The following is a 16,418-nucleotide window of genomic DNA, read 5'->3' on the forward strand; positions in this document are numbered from 1 at the left end:
TGCATCCAGACTTACACATTCAACCCAGCTGCTGCTGCTGCTGCTGTTCCATCATTGTCCTCGCGTGTGATGTACTTAGCATGGGGTGGTAGTTTACTAAAGTGTTCTACTCCCTGCTTCTAACGACGAGAACACTACTAGTTTTCAATAGCTGCACGTGGGGGAGTTGTATAGGGTCTACACACGCACACATATGCTCAGCACATGCAAGTATAATCATTAAGTTTTAAATGTACAAGTACATGTAACTGTAATTGTAATTGTAATTCTCTGTGAGAAACTAATACACTGTACATGTAGCCGCCGTAATTCTGAAATCAGCAAGATGTACAATGGAATAAAAATCTGGTTGTCAAGTCTAATCATGTCAAGTCGTATAGCAGTAAAATGAATCATTTCATGATCAAGATCCTGAGGAAAGATAACGTGGAGACTGGAGACCACACACTTTCTGGGAATGTGTCCGGTGGTGCTGTTTGAAAGCATCAAGATAGCAGCTGCTCGATTTCAGCACCCGGTGTTGAGTAGCAAGTGGTAGACTCGGAAGGACCTGATGATGCCTAGTACTCATACCTTGTGTATGGCACCGCGGGGGGACAGGACGTGTTCTTAGACGTCGCTTTCCTGGTATGAACTAGGACTGGGTGTGCTGGAATGGTGGTCACTGTGCCTGCTATCAACTCCATTGCTACTTGTCGGTGTTTGTCGGCTCGGCTGTTGTGCCTGGCCATCGATGGAGTCCTCTCGGTAGAAGGAACCTCCGGCCGGTGACAAACCATAGCTGTTGTTTGAAGTTGAAGCTGGGATGCTGGAGAGGCGATTATACTGTCCATTGGCGTCTTCGGTCGACGTACTGGCCTGTGCGTTGAGTTTTCCGGACTGAGACAGAGTCACACTGGCTGTTTGGCCAGCAGACTGACCAGCAGCAGCCATTGTCTCATCCTTGCGTCGCTGACCCCAGCTGTTGCTGCGAGTGCTGATGTTGCTGAACGTGCGCCGCAGAGTACTGAGCCGTCGCCACCCGCCGGAATTCCACCAACCGCTAGTCGTGGACACATCCTCCTTGCTATCATCTGTCGGCTTCAAGCCGAGCACTTTCCTCCACTCTGCTCTGGACTTGGTGCGCAGTATAACGTGTACGATGAAGATCGATAATCCCTGTAAATGCAAGAAACAGATTAGCCGCAAACACACACAGAGCTATGAATAAACATGTCTTTGCAGAAGTACACTGGTATGCACAGTGCGGCCATACACACCTCTACCATCACCAGCTAATCCAGGGTGAGTACCAGCGGTAGCCCGGAATACTCTCCATGCCCTCTCTCCTGAAAGCTCCTGGGTGTCAGCAAGGGTGTATATTAACAAGATTGTGAAATTCTGTACACTAGTACGATCTGGGAACCCCAAACTGGAAGCATATCTTCTACATCAATGTATGATGAACAGTCATCGGATGTGACAGGCCATACTGACAGAATGTAACGATTCAGTCATGGATTGCAGCTTCTAGGATTCATTGGGTGCGTTCGATTACAGACATTTCGGGTAGGCCCACGTGCGCGCGCGCGAGGGTGCATGGGATCCCACGTGATCACCTTTTACTTGAAGTACGACTTTCACGTGTAGTCGTTTGTTTACATTGCCGCAATCCGTTCATTCTGCTCATTCGAGAATTATAAAACCTGGGTCCAGGATGTGTAATCGAAAGCGCCCATTGAAGAATGATGTAACCACTGAATATTGTTTTTCAATAATCAAAGTGAGCTGCGCACTATAGTTTACTTGGCAATGGATACGGGTAGATTTAGTCCAAAAGGGTAGATTTAGTCCAAATTCTCATGGAATTAACTGGTTTTGAGGGAATGAGACAAACGGGAAAAGTCTGAAGAAAAAAATTGACCGTCACCACCAGGACTCGAACCAGGGACCCTCGCTTGTAGCCAGCGATGCTCTAACCACTGAGCTATGGTGTAGTCGTCATGGAATTGTGTGACTTGACTTGATTTCTTATAAAATTCAGTGCGATTTACACGGGTAAATCCAGTATTTACACGGGTAAATCCAGTAGCAAACGCACATGCACGGTACTCACCTGCGTGGAGTTGAGGATTGTGAAGATCCAGACCAACGCCAGAGACTGAGTGTCGAGTGTGGCAAGGCCAAACACCCAGGTCAGACCAAGCAGCACAAACAATGTCATGGCCGACTTCACGTCACTGACCGTCTCCTGGAACTTGGATGCGGCTGTGGAAAAACCCCACACGGACAAAATGACCAGCCAACAGGCTGCCTATTGATTGCAAATCGTGAAACCTGGATTAGCAGCAGATTTCCGCTCTCTCTCCTCTCTACTGCTTTGCCAGATGATAGGGCCGTATAACCCGGCCCGGCCGGTCTGCCAATGGCTGAACCATATTTCCAACAGTAATGTTCATTTCCGGTCAAGTATCCCATTAGCGGAGCACCTGAACTCCAGGTACTACAACCCCCCTAACATGCCTATAGAGGTTATACGGTTACATCATTGGTTGAGATGCGATCACATCATCAGTTGAGATGCGATTACATCATCAGTTGAGATGCGATTACATCATCAGTTGAGATGCGATTACATCATCAGTTGAGATGTGATTACATCATCGGTTGAGATGCATTTGCAAAGTTGTGGGCATCGCTCACGGCACAGCGGTGCACTTGCACTAGCGATTCACGCTGCATAATTAGCGCACACTAAAAAATCTGCTGACGCACACTGTGTACATAGCGCCCATGAGCGGTTCCGCTGATTCACAGAGGAACTGCCTGGTGTAAAATAGGAGTGGCGAGAGGGGGATGCGTTTGTATGTGTGTGTGTGTGGGGGGGGGGGGGGGGGGGTGGTCTTACATGCAGCGTCTTGTGATAATTTCCGTTTCCGCTCTCGATGGTGAATGATACGCCGCAGAGCCAGTACGAACACAGCGGAATTGACCAGCACCATGATAGCTAGTGGAACGATGACTCCGACTATCAGTGCTGTGCCGTGTACAAAACAACTGTGCAAACAAGAGAGAGAGAGAGAGAGAGAGAGAGAGAGAGAGAGAGAGAGAGAGGCCATTAAGTTAGCTGCATTTTTTCACATGTACGGTACCAAACGATTATTAACTACAGTTCAAACAGCGCCATGTAATGCAATAATACTTGTACTAGTACCACGCATGGTAGTTGATACTTACATGCCTGATCGGCGATAAGACTCATTGGATACAGCCGCTGTGATGAGCACTATCAGAAATGGTAGGCCTGTTGGTGGTCAGAGGAGCAAGAAAGCAAGAATACACAAGGGCACAGCTTAGATAGGTACCTTATGTACTGAAGTACTGAAGTAGTTACAATGCGCATTGAACAGCTGCAACGAGCATTGTCGGTATCCTCTCGGACTCATGCTGCTCACTTCTAAGGGATGTGTTACGCAACGTTGGTTCATAGAACAGATTAGGTAGGCAGGGCATCATGTACACTGAGAAATACAAACGTGGTCAGTGCTGCATGCAGGCAGCACGGATACGCAGGTCAGCCATTACTGGTATAACAATAGTGCCTCACCCCAGGATATTGCAGACATGATGGCCAGGATCCTGTTGGACGATGCCGACACCGATGAAAACACGGCAATGATCAGTCTACAGATCTGCACCCCTTCCATCACCATCCAGCTGAATGATGCCAGAAGGAAGTAGTGAAGAAATAGCCCAACTGCCAGGCAGCTGTCACCCGCCAACGAGCCGAAGGCAGAAACGATGAACAGCAGCAAGAGACCAAAGATTGCCAGGCACAGCGATGCAATGATCCTAGCCTGCAGCTGGCGACGGGTGTCTCTGAAATTCACAGTCGAGAACAATGTACGAGTAGAGAAGTATCGTTTGAAAAAATGTTCTTCATGGCTATTGGCTACGGTATATACAGTGTACGCCACTGTGCCTGCATAGTTACGGCATGTATCCTAGCGGGTCTCACTCTGCATAGTTACGGCATGTATCCCAGCGGGTCTCACTCTGCATAGTTACGGCATGTATCCCAGCGGGTCTCACTCTGCATAGTTACCACTGTGTCTGTATGGATATCTTGGATAGAAGCATACAGTCTGGGGGGGGGGGGGGGGGGGGGGGGAGGCTTGCACTGTGTGTTTGCACGTGTGTGTGTGTGGGGGGGGGGGGGGGGGGGCATGTGAGTGGGTATGAATGTGTGCGAGGGAGTGTATCCCTGGATGGTGCACTACATTGTGGCAAGCACATTTGCGTGATAGTCCTCAACGTGTCTTAGTGGTGTCGTAGTGGTGTCATAGTGGTGGCGCAGAAGAATGCTGTAGCATACATGTATGTATGCCTTGTTTTTGCACCAGTCACCGTGGCCAATCTGAGGTTGATGTGTTGTGCTTGATATCGAAGTGTAATAGGAAGAAGAGTGTGATGCACACGGGGCATGAACTGGGTATGATGGTAGGGAAAGTGCTTTTGCAACAGCCAACACAGCAAGCATGTCGGGTGGACACTGGTAGCTGGAAAGGCAGCATGTTACGTATTGCCAAGTGCGCTGGATTGTATGTACATGTGCAGTTATCGTACTGTACCGTTGGGGCGGATCAACAGTACTTTACGATAGTAGTCAGAGGTCAACTTTAGCAGCTAGTACAGTCAGACCTCGCTTAACCGCACACATCCGTTTTCCACAAAAATTATCCGGATAGGCTAGGGAACCGGATAACTGAACTACGTTTATGTTGGATCCATCACATATGCTGTACATCTGTAACCAGCTCTTTTCTTCCGGATGGCGAGGGATCCGGATAAGCGAGGTCTGACTGTACATGTAGTAAGCGAGTATAGGCTATGGCGCAATACTCACGGGAGCATCATTGTGACGAAGGTAGCTATGACGCCGACCATGGATAGAGCACATCCAATCACGGAAACAATGGACAGGGACACGGGTACATCCACTGGATCTTCACCAACACCCTGTGTGGAGATAAACAAACTTTGATGAATATGATCATGGACTCATGGCAGAGGTAATGACAATATCATAGTTAGCAGAAGCAACAACAGCAGCAACAGCAACAATGAAGGCAACGTCGACAGCAATATGGAACCAGTGGGATTAGGCCAGGCAAAGATGCATAACTGTCACGAGTACAGTGCAACACCATCATCAGCATACTTATCACTCCAGGCAATTTGTACAAAGTAATGATCCTCCACGGCATTTGTGTTATCACCACCAGAGTTTAATGTGCTGCTTGTCATGCTGGTGTAAGCATACACGTACACATGCACGTGACTACAGTCATGGTGTGTGTGAGAGAGTGACTTACAACCAAGATGGCAAAGTGGGTCAAGTGGTTAGTTGAACACTGGTGTACACCAGGCGTGTTGGACACAAGGTCGGTGATGCCTTGTCGACTCCAACCACCAAGACCATCTGAATGGTAACACCAACCATAAGAAGAGACAGTAACAAGGAGAGCGCCTGTTGCAACATGTGTTCCGGTACTGGTGCCATCGGCTAGACATTTATGAATCTGAATTCCATGTCACATGAGCTACTTTTGTTGATATCCACTTCAAGGCCACCAGTGCATGGAATGAGATGATCTCGCTGCATCCCACTGGTGGTGCATGGACACCATTCACTCACACATGTATGTGTGCCATGAAAAGCTAGGTGCTTGAGCCCTCCCCCCCCCCCCCCCCCACACACACACTCCCTCATACAGTCAGGAGTAAACATTGTTATGCTCTTCATCCATACACTCACCCTATCCCTGTACAACTCCACATACCAACACACCCAACGGTACCCACTGCTTCCTTACCATTGGCAGTGAAGTCCCAGAATGAGCAATAGTAGAATTCAGATGCATCCTGAGCAGAGAACACAAACACCGGCCGAATCTCATGCACAACCTCGCCACTGCATAATGGAGTACATTATTTTTTTGGACAACATGATCCCCTGCACTTGTTGATCTCATAGAAACAGTACCACCACCACCATCGCCACCACCACCACCACCACTAGCAGCAGCAGCAGCAGCAGCAGCAGCGCAATGGGCTGTGTGCTATGCATGATGCAGCTGTTCAATACCTTGGCATCAGGAACGGCGAACTCCAGCTGCACATGTGACTCCAAGCCATGCACCACCTGGCTGCCGACCGACACTGCCGCAACAGCCTGCCTCACAGGCACGCTAGCGTCAGTGTTGTTGTTTCCGTTGCTGAAGAGCTTTGCATTGCTGAATGTTGCGACTTGCAGAACACGACCCTGACAAGGTTGACTGATAGCTGCACTGCTTTCAGCTAACGGGAAGTTAGCAGGAAACACCGTCCTAGTTAGAGAAAACTTTGGCATTGACACTTGACTGGATGAGTAGCCGGTATTGCCTTCAGCTAAGACACGATGCTCCAGACACTGCAGATGAACGTTGATGTTAGCACCACGGATATCCATTGTAGAGCTAGGTGACTGTAGTATTACAGAGCTCGTCGATTTGTCAACCACCTCCAAGAGCCTGCAGTGAGACAGATGTACACTGAGTCTGTCATGTCAATATAGGAACCAGGTGTGCGTTGGCATGGGAACCAGGTGTGCGTTGGCATGCATGTTTGTGGCACGCAGGAGTATGGGTGAAGATGATAGAGGGGTGTGTAAGCAAACGTGAACATACCGTCTCCCGCACAGAATGCTTCTTGCTGCCAGTCTATTGGGTGAATACACACACTAGACATATTGAGTGGGTAGCAGCCATGGTTCAGTGTTCATCAGTACAAAGTCTTGGGACTCATTCACTTGGAACGCTGCAAGAGATACTCGCAATGGTTGGGAGCGACACAACCTACCTCTTTCACTTCCCCGGAAGGAAAAGCGTTCTCTACAAACTCTCTAAATCAGAAGCGGAAGCATTGACTTGAATGTCTTCTGGGCCATCTCTAAGGGATAGTGGCCTTGTGATAGTCTGTGACACAGCACCGTCAGCACCGTCAGCATGGTCAGACCGATTACCACGGCAACAGTACATGGCTACCATACTTTACCCGCCAGTTCCTTACCGTGCACTAGAGTTGTACATAAGCTGAGCCGTGACAAGGCTGTCCAGGGGTACATTGACCAGGTCGCTCACCGCAAACACCGTTGTCTTGACCAGCTGAACACAACAAAAGCGAGCGCGGATACAGACTATGAACATCAAGCATACCATTCCCGGCTCTTGATACTTCAAAGCCCACAGGACGTGCAGTCATATGTTCCATAGTGTGCTAGTATGTGCTAGTCGGGGTTAAGCTAGGTTTCATTTAACGTGGAGTGCGCCCTACAGGAAAATCAGCCAACTACACAGGTTCTTTAACGATTACGCATCTTGATCGAGTACGGCTAACATACGTATCCAGATTACCGTGAGGGGGAGTTTAGCCCCACAAATCCTATTTCCTCCTGTGCACTCCTTCCAATCTCGGCAGTACGGATGATGCCTATGGATTTGCTCCCGGTGTTCAGCCAGGCAGAGGTCGCGATGCCCTGTCACGACACACTCACCTTGTTGATGCTGCTTGTGGATGTGCTGGGGATTTCCCCAATGACCTTGGCTAGCTGCTCAGCGACATCCGTAGCCAGGTTGACATGGACAAAGTTGAAGGCAGGTGAATTCACGCTGGTGAGGTTTCGGAGTCGAGCACCGATGCCTGGAGCGGTCGCGGGAGTTATTCCCAAGGCATCCTGTAGGGTAGAGAAGCAGGTCAGCACAACTGAAGTTTAGACTGTGGATATCATGATACTAGCGTGAGTATGCAGTATGGACAGGGAGTATGGGTACTTTATGACATGTGTGATGAGTATTAAACACATAAATAGTACACTGTAGGTATTCATAGTGAGCTGTGCGCATACTGGCACTGCCTTTGTCTTCATACTCGCACTGCCTTTGTCTTCATACTCGCACTGCCTTTGTCTTCATACTCGCACTGCCTTTGTCTTCATACTCGCACTGCCTTTGTCTTCATACTCGCACTGCCTTTGTCTTCATACTCGCACTGCCTTTGTCTTCATACTCGCACTGCCTTTGTCTTCATACTCGCACTGCCTTTGTCTTCATACTCGCACTGCCTTTGTCTTCATACTCGCACTGCCTTTGTCTTCATACTCGCACTGCCTTTGTCTTCATACTCGCACTGCCTTTGTCTTCATACTCGCACTGCCTTTGTCTTCATACTCGCACTGCCTTTGTCTTCATACTCGCACTGCCTTTGTCTTCATACTCGCACTGCCTTTGTCTTCATACTCGCACTGCCTTTGTCTTCATACTCGCACTGCCTTTGTCTTCTTCTCCTCCATGTGAATGAATGAACAGCAACTTACAATCCGTAGCTGTGTGCTTTCAGAATATGCGTGTTACAATGGCGGCAGCGGTGGGATTTGAACCCACGCCTCCAGAGAGACTGGAGTATGTTTACCATGCAGTACAGTTGACGTTTCTTCAGAATTCCCAAACTCCATTGCAGCGTATTTCTTGCACTTGAAAACACCGCCATTCCGGCAACAGGCTCTCAGGCTCTCTTTCGTGTTTTGCCTCCCCTTCCTCAATGCCCTGATGATGCCCAGTGGGCGAAATATTGGCAAAGTTATTTATTTGGTGCAGCTGAGAGCCTGTTGCCGGAATGACGGTGTTTTCAAGTACAGCTGACCTTGTGAATGATGACCCTCGACCGTGCACAAGAGAAGTGTCGTTATTCGTGAGGTTAGCTTCTATCGTTACTCACGGGTTGCTGTTATGTTCGAGGGCGTTGTTCACAAGGTTGATTGCAGATCATAGATGACAACAATGTGTTCTGTGTGCTCCAAAACTCACAACTACCCTCAATCTTCACAGTGTTTCCCTCTTTCAACAATATCCAGAGCTATTGGCTGCACCTTTCACGAAATATGACGTGCAGCAGCACTTACTTGTCTCAGCCGCTGCAGTCTCAAATACAACTGCAAGTCCTGGCCGCACCTACTGACGTCCACTTGCTGCCACACCCCGAGGCTGGTCTTCTGATCCAGCACACAGCGACGGCTGGCCACAGCATTACCATCTGGAGCGGTTCTCGGCGGTGCGAGATAGCCGGGCACAGCGGGACAAGGCAGCTGGACAGTCTGACCCACCGGCACCCGGGGCCAGTTGATATTGCTGTCGTTGCTTGCTTGACAGTCTGAATAAGACAATACACAACCAATACATTCCAGTCAGTCAGATTCTGCCGCAAGCTTTGACAGTTAGAAGAGGAAAGATAAAGTCTGAAAACGGTAGGAGATAGGAGAGAGAGAGAGAGAGAGAGAGAGAGAGAGAGAGAGAGAGAGAGAGAGAGAGAGAGAGAGAGAGAGAGAGAGAGAGAGAGAGAGAGAGAGAGAGAGAGAGAGAGAGAGAGAGAGAGAGAGAGAGAGGGAGGGAGAGAGAGAGAGAGATAGAGAGATAGAGATAGATAGAGAGATAGATAGATAGAGAGATAGATAGAGAGAGAGAGAGAGAGAGAGAGAGAGAGAGAGAGATAGGAGAGAGAGAGAGAGAGAGAGAGAGAGAGAGAGATAAGAGAGAGAGAAGGAAAGAAGGTTAGGCAGTCAGCCTAACACCAAAACACCCAATACATGGGCAGCCTGGCAGAACGTTAACTTAGCAAGGGGTAATGTAATGGTCCAGGTATGCTCTGTGCGAGGTTCAGTGGTTCAGTGGTTCAGTGAGACAACACACGTACTGATACTAGGCTACTATGTGATGGCGTGTAGTGTCTATTTCAATCAGAACAACTCCACCAATCGGCACGTGTACTCGCCAGAGCACGGGGAGAATTTAAGCAATGGTTTCCCATTCCCTGAGCCCAGTATCTATGAGCTGCCTACATACATACATACATACATCCAGTAAGATCGGGCGCCGAAGAACGCAGGGGCTCGAGCGCAGCCTAGGAAAGTTCTTAAATTTTTGATTCTAGCCAGACCGTTCTTATTCACACGCGCGCGGCGAGTCGAGTGACGTCATGACGTTTGTCATGTACATGTACATGTACAAGTACATGTAGTGCAATGTAGTACTTCTAAACTAGTGGGTGTCGTAAATGGGAATGACTGTACATGTAGCAGTTACTGTTTACACGTGTACATGACATGTACTCACCTCCCATACATGTACAATGTAGATCTACGTACAATGTAGATCTAGTGTTCTTAAATTTGATAATTCTAGCCTGGACTGTTCTTAAATTTTGCCGGTTTTCCAGCCTGGGTGTTCTTCGGCGAGGTGTTCTTCGGCGCCCGATCTTACTGTACATACATGTACATACATACATACATACATACATACATACATACATACATACATACATACATACATACATACATACATACATACATACATACATACATACATACATACATACATACATACATACATACATACATACATACATACATACATACATACATACATACATACATACATACATGTATTCCCCTCCATGTACATGTAGGTGGGCAAGCCATTGAGAGGGAACAGTGTGGTGGCTAGTACTCTTAGCTATCGCAATGTTTCCCACTCTGGATCAACATACACACACCTCCAAATTGAGCAGGGAAGGAGAAGGCGACAGGCTGCGCGTGTGTGCGTGTGTGTGTACGTGTGTGTGGGGGGGGGGGGGGGGGGGTCGCACACGTCTTTCTTCTCTTTCTCATTCTCCTAGTTCTTCTTTCATTTTCCTGGGTGGTTACCAACAGCCAGTGTATGCCGGAGTACGTGGTGTGGCGTGTGTGTGTAAAAAAATGAAAAAGACCAAAAAGTAGGGATTCACTGGCCAGAAAAAGCCACTTCAATCAGCTGTGTGGTGGATACCAGGCTGAAATTAGTGGCGGTCAATTCATCAGCCTTGCAAGCTGTTGAATGGTGTACTCCCAGCACAAGTTGCTATGTCTAACATAGCTGTGCGCTATCATCGCTTCCGCGATGGGCAGGTCTGAGGTGTGTGTGTGTGGGGGGGGGGGGGGGGGGGGGGGCCATGGTACATGGTACATGGTGTGTGTGTGTGGGGGGGGAGTACATGTCCTCCTCTTCCACAGTTACAGATAACAGTGCACTATACAGCTGTACTAGCTTACCTATAGGACAATCTCCTGCCGAGCAGGACTGTACTACTGTGCGCTGCTTGCCAACATCCTGCTCTGAGCACACCACATCCGCCACACTAACACTGCCATTACCAACACTGGCAGTTTCAGGTGAGCCAGCGAGACCAGCCGTTGCATTGCTCACAGCTCTAGTGCACGTGTCCACGTCTCTCTCCAGTAGCGATCTCTTCACTAAGTCACATGATTGGGTCTGGGTTTGAGTACCGTTGCCACAGGTTACGGAGCATTCAGAGATACTTAATGGCACCCAGCACCAGACAGCAGGGTTGAAAGCTGGAAGGGATGACATCACAGAAACGGAGAACCGAATATCGAATACAGCTACACATTCAGACCATAATCTTATGTACAATGAGTGTATGTGTATACAAGCATTGCTATGCTCTCTTGGGACAGAAGTTATTAACAGGTGGTCCGGCCAAATGGGATACCAGGCTGGAGATAAACATAATTGGCCAAAAGTCAAAAATCGGCTAAGTCAGCGACCTTTTTCATAACAAGGTCTGGACAGAACCAGACCTTAGGTCTGGACAGAACCCGACCTTAGGTCTGGACAGAACCAGACCTTAGGTCTGGACAGAACCCGACCTTAGGTCTGGACATAGCCAGACCGGCTGGACCGTGTCCTACGACCCTGGGTATCATACTATTACCGGTATATCCGGATTTTTCTTTCTTTCTTTCTTTCTTGGCATGTCTTTTCTTCCTTCTTCCGTCAAGCTCTCTTTTCAAATGCCTCGGAGGAAACCCATTGTTTCACTTTGCTAGTATTCCCCGGCTTCTAGTAACATTTTTTTCGTCTTTTTTTCTATATGCTTTATCAGCCGTGGTTGGCTTTCCTCCTCCCCTTTGTGACTGGGAATTACACATTCCCGGTATGTAATGTGGGAGGAGAAATCAATAAAACTGTATGAAATACATAAGTCAACATACAGTCACTCTGATGCACTGTATGCCATCCCCGTCAAGCCATGAGTCCAGGACTGTCAAGCAGGACCAGATTGTTCATGACATCGTGATGACATCGTGATGACATCACCTCACCACATATGGACGACCACACGTCCACACAGCACCAATCTAACAAGGAGACGCATGACGCATTTCCCTGCCTCCTGGCGAGCATCGTCATAATGAGCCTACGCCCACACATCGGTGATCATGAGAAGCAGGCTCGGCAAACAACAGCAGGTCCACGGTTTAGACAAGATCTGGTGTATTGTCTCATCTGCTCGAGACACTGGTGTCACGTCATCGTCGAGAGATCACAACATTTCACGACTGCTTTGGCAGCCTTCTCAATCTGATGTCAGGTATCAGACTCAAAGTCCTCCTACTCCTACTCCTAGGCTAGTCAACCGTCAAGTAGTAGTATGCGTATGTCGATGCACACACCACATCCAGCCATACACACACAGGTCTATAGGTAGCTTGTTGGATTCACTGATAAGGAACATCTCATTAGGACTCCGTGCTCCCAGGAGTCAGGACTATCTGCTCCCAGGACTATCTAGGACAAGCGACTACATGACTGCATGATGAACGCACACACTCGACCTTGTACACGGGCAGCTGCTGCACCGTGTACCTCTATAGACACGCCACGACATAACTGGTAGCTAGGCCCTCTGGCTACAGACATTGTCAATACTGTGCCAATCACACTGACAACACCGTCGCTTGATACCCATGCACTGGCGAATCATGAGTGGGTGGCTGATTGTATCAGCTTGTCGATGCATATTGCGAGCAGACGACCCATCTACACGTGTAACCGGGGGGAAAGTAACAATGCAGTTATTGTAACACTGTATGAGAAATGGACAACAGCAACAGTTACAATACTGCAGTGCAATTGCACAATCTTGTACACACGGAGCATGTGTCTGAATGTTTTGTTTTGTTTTCAAATCTCAACCCATTAACACCAACGCAACAAGCAGACTGTTGGCACAGAGGATCCAACCTTTCCTTGCAATGAAAGACAGTGCCATTGCTTTGAAGTACTAGTAGCAAAATACACACGCCATGATGACGGCGAGTTTTTGACCATCAATGGTCAAATAGGTATCTTAGCTGCCTCTGCACATCGGGCGACAGCATAGAAACCTGGCGGTGCCGGTTCAAACCCGCAAATCAATTTGCTTCAAAATTGCCGGACATACTACTCCACCACAAGGCTCTGCGCCTCATGATTCCAACACGATGCCAGAGTTGATGCTACTTTCTTTCTGTCACTGCACCCACTAGTAGCACACATATTCTGGGTCACGGACCATTCTCTAATGCAGCAAACATACTTCCACAGGCACCCTTGCCAGATACCCGTGTGAGGCTTTCACCATGGTGGGATGGTTCACAGTTTGACGGAAAACAAGACCCTTTCAGGGACATTGCCCGCTGCATTCCCCATCCCATGATTGTACACCAATGCTAGCTGACAGCTTAGGAGTACCGCCTTTACTAAGGGTAAGATTCAGACATCTTTGTGCACAAACGCACAATCATGCTCTAATTGGTGCTTTTCTCCAATGTCATGCAGACATATTTATTCAGCTTTTATTTCTTGTGTACTTGCATACTGGTATTAGTTTAGTCCCACAACCTGCGATAAAATGATCCGCTGTAGCACCTACTCCACTTTTATGTTTATGTATCTATGTCATTCGGATCTTCCCAAGTTGTACATTGTACTGTTGAGATACCGAATTCAAATAAATCAATACCATATTATATTATTATTATTTATTACCATACCATACCATAGCTAGCAGCCACAGCACATAGAACATCCGCTATCCTAGGATCCGCATGAACTAATTACTTGCCAGTAGGCAGTAGTGGCTTTGCACTTACAGATAAGTAAGTGAATGTATGGCTGCATGCACGTCACAGTAGTCGCTGGCTCATATCATGCACATGATTGTACAATGCATGTTGACTGTTGTACTCACATGGTTGTCCGCCATTGTTGGCATCTCCCTGCGCAACAGCTTGGAGTGGTAGTTGGATCCACACCGTCGCAGCAACCATCAGGTAGCACGCAGCCACTGCTTGTAGTCTGCTACATATAGACATGATCACGGCGCTGCCTCCGTCCAGCTGAGGATTGCACAAATCCACTACTACTGACAACTATGATGACTCCGAGCTCAGCTGCGTCGCGGTGGCCCGAACGTTTGTGTTCGAAAATCCAGTCGATTCTTTCCAGTTTCGGATGGGCCGTAAGCACAGTCTGCAGCACGTTTCCGTATTCTGCTCCACCGCTAGCTGTGCCGGTCAATGTTGCAGTGAAGCTGGGAAGTGCGTAAGCTACTTCGATCCACAAGCACTCGCCGCAAACGCTTGAGGGAGTATCAGCATACCGCAAAGCGGGCCTCCCTACTGCGCCTGAGCTTCACAATTCAGCGACCAACAACCTTACTTCCAAATAGTTCAAGCTGTCTTTACTCAAACTCCCCTGGTCCTCGGCCTCGTACGACTGAGAGAGCTGGAGGTTGGCTTTGTGTGTAGACAAAATTCCGAGACTCTCGAACCGAGTCGGGGTAACTCACCCACGAGCACACCGTCACACCAGGAAGAGACCAGATTACACAACAGCTAGCGGAAGGAAAAGAGAGGACTGGGCTCTCACCACTCACCATGTGTAAGGACTTCGGGACCACTCTACAAGGCGAACGACCAAAGCAACAGCAGAACCATCTCCATTCTCAGGCTGGCCGAAACGAATGAATGCCGTAGCAGAGGCTGGGCGTTGTGTTTTTGTAAAAACAGAGAACAACCAAGCGCACATGCAGGTGCGTTGGAGGTCAGTTTACATGTTGCTTGATACGGTATGTCCCGGCTAGTGCCCCAGGACGCAGGTATGGACACGTCCAACGAGTAGAGTGGGCTGTAGCGTGTCCACTGTTGTGTGATATTATAATATCATCATGATTATTAGTTGTGGCCTGCGCTCTCAGCTGGATCGGATGGCATGGCTAGCCTGTACTACTGACACTAGTAGAAGGACGTTTTCTTTCACACTTTTGGGCCTTGACTGCGATTCTCAGCCGACCTTAGAGTGACATTTTGTGCCCTTGGCCATGGTTCAGCCGTTGATCCCAAGCTTTAGCTGTCCAAAAGCTGTCAGAGCTGCATCAAAGTGGTCGCCCAGTCCTGTCGACGGTGGGCCGAACGCCTACACGTTTTCGAAACGAACAGCTTTCATTTCAGAATCGGCTTTCGCCAATCTCGATCAGGCCGCATGCAGCAGATCGGAAAAGTGGCCAGGGGAAGAGAGGATAAGTGTTTGAAAGTCAATGGTATTGACCAGGATGCATGTATCTCAAATTCTCAAACCGCGCATGGGAGATAAACGTGGAATCTCAGCTACAAGTCTTTCACTTTCTTGCTATCACTTCGGTGATCCGTGATATACATGATTGTAGTACGATTTGCTGATCCAGTGAGCTAACATTGTATGGTGGACACAGCGTCTTGGAGCATGGGGATGCCACCTACCGGATAGCCAAATGTATCATTGTACGTGCCGAACTGCAGGAGTCCTCGCTGTGGCACTTGGTCCATATCCCATGGACTGGTGTCTCTTGTTGGCCATGTTGGCTGTGTAAGTACTGAAGTCAAGTGACACACTTCGCGGCGGACGCATTCCGGTTCCTGACTGACATGGCGCGGTGTTACAACAACATTACCACCAGGGAGTCGTATACCTATACGACTCCCTGATTACCACCAATGGCAATGTCAGCATGTAAAAGTATAAGTTGAATAACACTGAAATGACTGTACTGTTGCAATGACTACATCATACATCATGTCTGTGACTGACAGCATGTGCAAGACTGTGATCATGGTGATCATGGTGATGGTCGAGCTGTTTACCATGGTCTGTTCCACGGTTTATGCGACCAAGAACTGAAGAAGCAAGACTTGAGTTTGAAGTAAGCGGAGTGACGCATTGTATACAATCATGTAGACATCATTGAACTAATAATTATTATGATGGCGCCAGCATACATTAGCATACATTACCATGCATGCCACCTGGTCATACATAGCATCTAGCACAAGTCATGTAAAATGACTTTTGTAGCATAGGAAAGGGTTTGCTCCACTCCATGGGAGTCGTTTATACGACTGCCTGGTCTGCTTCCCCACACAGGAGCTCACGCCTTTCCGCCGACTTACTTGACACTTGACCGACTCACGACTGCCATCCACTGATCCA

The 16,418-nt window shown here is 48.3% G+C and overlaps 1 protein-coding gene across 1 annotated transcript; it reads right to left on the minus strand.

The window, feature by feature from the left end:
* Positions 1 to 219: 219 nt before the first annotated feature.
* LOC135816087 (adhesion G protein-coupled receptor L3-like) lies at positions 220 to 15,630 on the minus strand. The gene is made up of 14 exons (XM_065329457.1): positions 14,143 to 15,630; positions 11,159 to 11,461; positions 8,978 to 9,225; positions 7,574 to 7,753; positions 7,090 to 7,184; positions 6,128 to 6,551; positions 5,856 to 5,904; positions 5,355 to 5,461; positions 4,886 to 4,998; positions 3,587 to 3,858; positions 3,217 to 3,283; positions 2,888 to 3,036; positions 2,096 to 2,247; positions 220 to 1,158 (listed from the first exon to the last, which is right to left on the minus strand). The coding sequence occupies exons 1-14, from the start codon at positions 14,264 to 14,266 to the stop codon at positions 610 to 612; spliced, it is 2,832 nt and encodes a 943-aa protein (XP_065185529.1). The 5' UTR covers positions 14,267 to 15,630; the 3' UTR covers positions 220 to 609.
* Positions 15,631 to 16,418: the final 788 nt, after the last annotated feature.

Source organism: Sycon ciliatum, chromosome 4, assembly GCF_964019385.1.
Source record: "Sycon ciliatum chromosome 4, ocSycCili1.1, whole genome shotgun sequence".
NCBI lineage: Eukaryota > Metazoa > Porifera > Calcarea > Leucosolenida > Sycettidae > Sycon > Sycon ciliatum.

Coding starts and splice junctions, on each gene's coding strand:
- LOC135816087 (XM_065329457.1), bottom strand. CDS start 14,266: ATGTCTATATGTAGCAGACTACAAGCAGTGGCTGCGTGCTACCTGATG. Junction 4,999..5,354: donor CCCACTTTGCCATCTTGGTT/GTAAGTCACTCT, acceptor ATCTCCACACAG/GGTGTTGGTGAAGATCCAGT. Junction 1,159..2,095: donor CAATCCTCAACTCCACGCAG/GTGAGTACCGTG, acceptor TTGCATTTACAG/GGATTATCGATCTTCATCGT.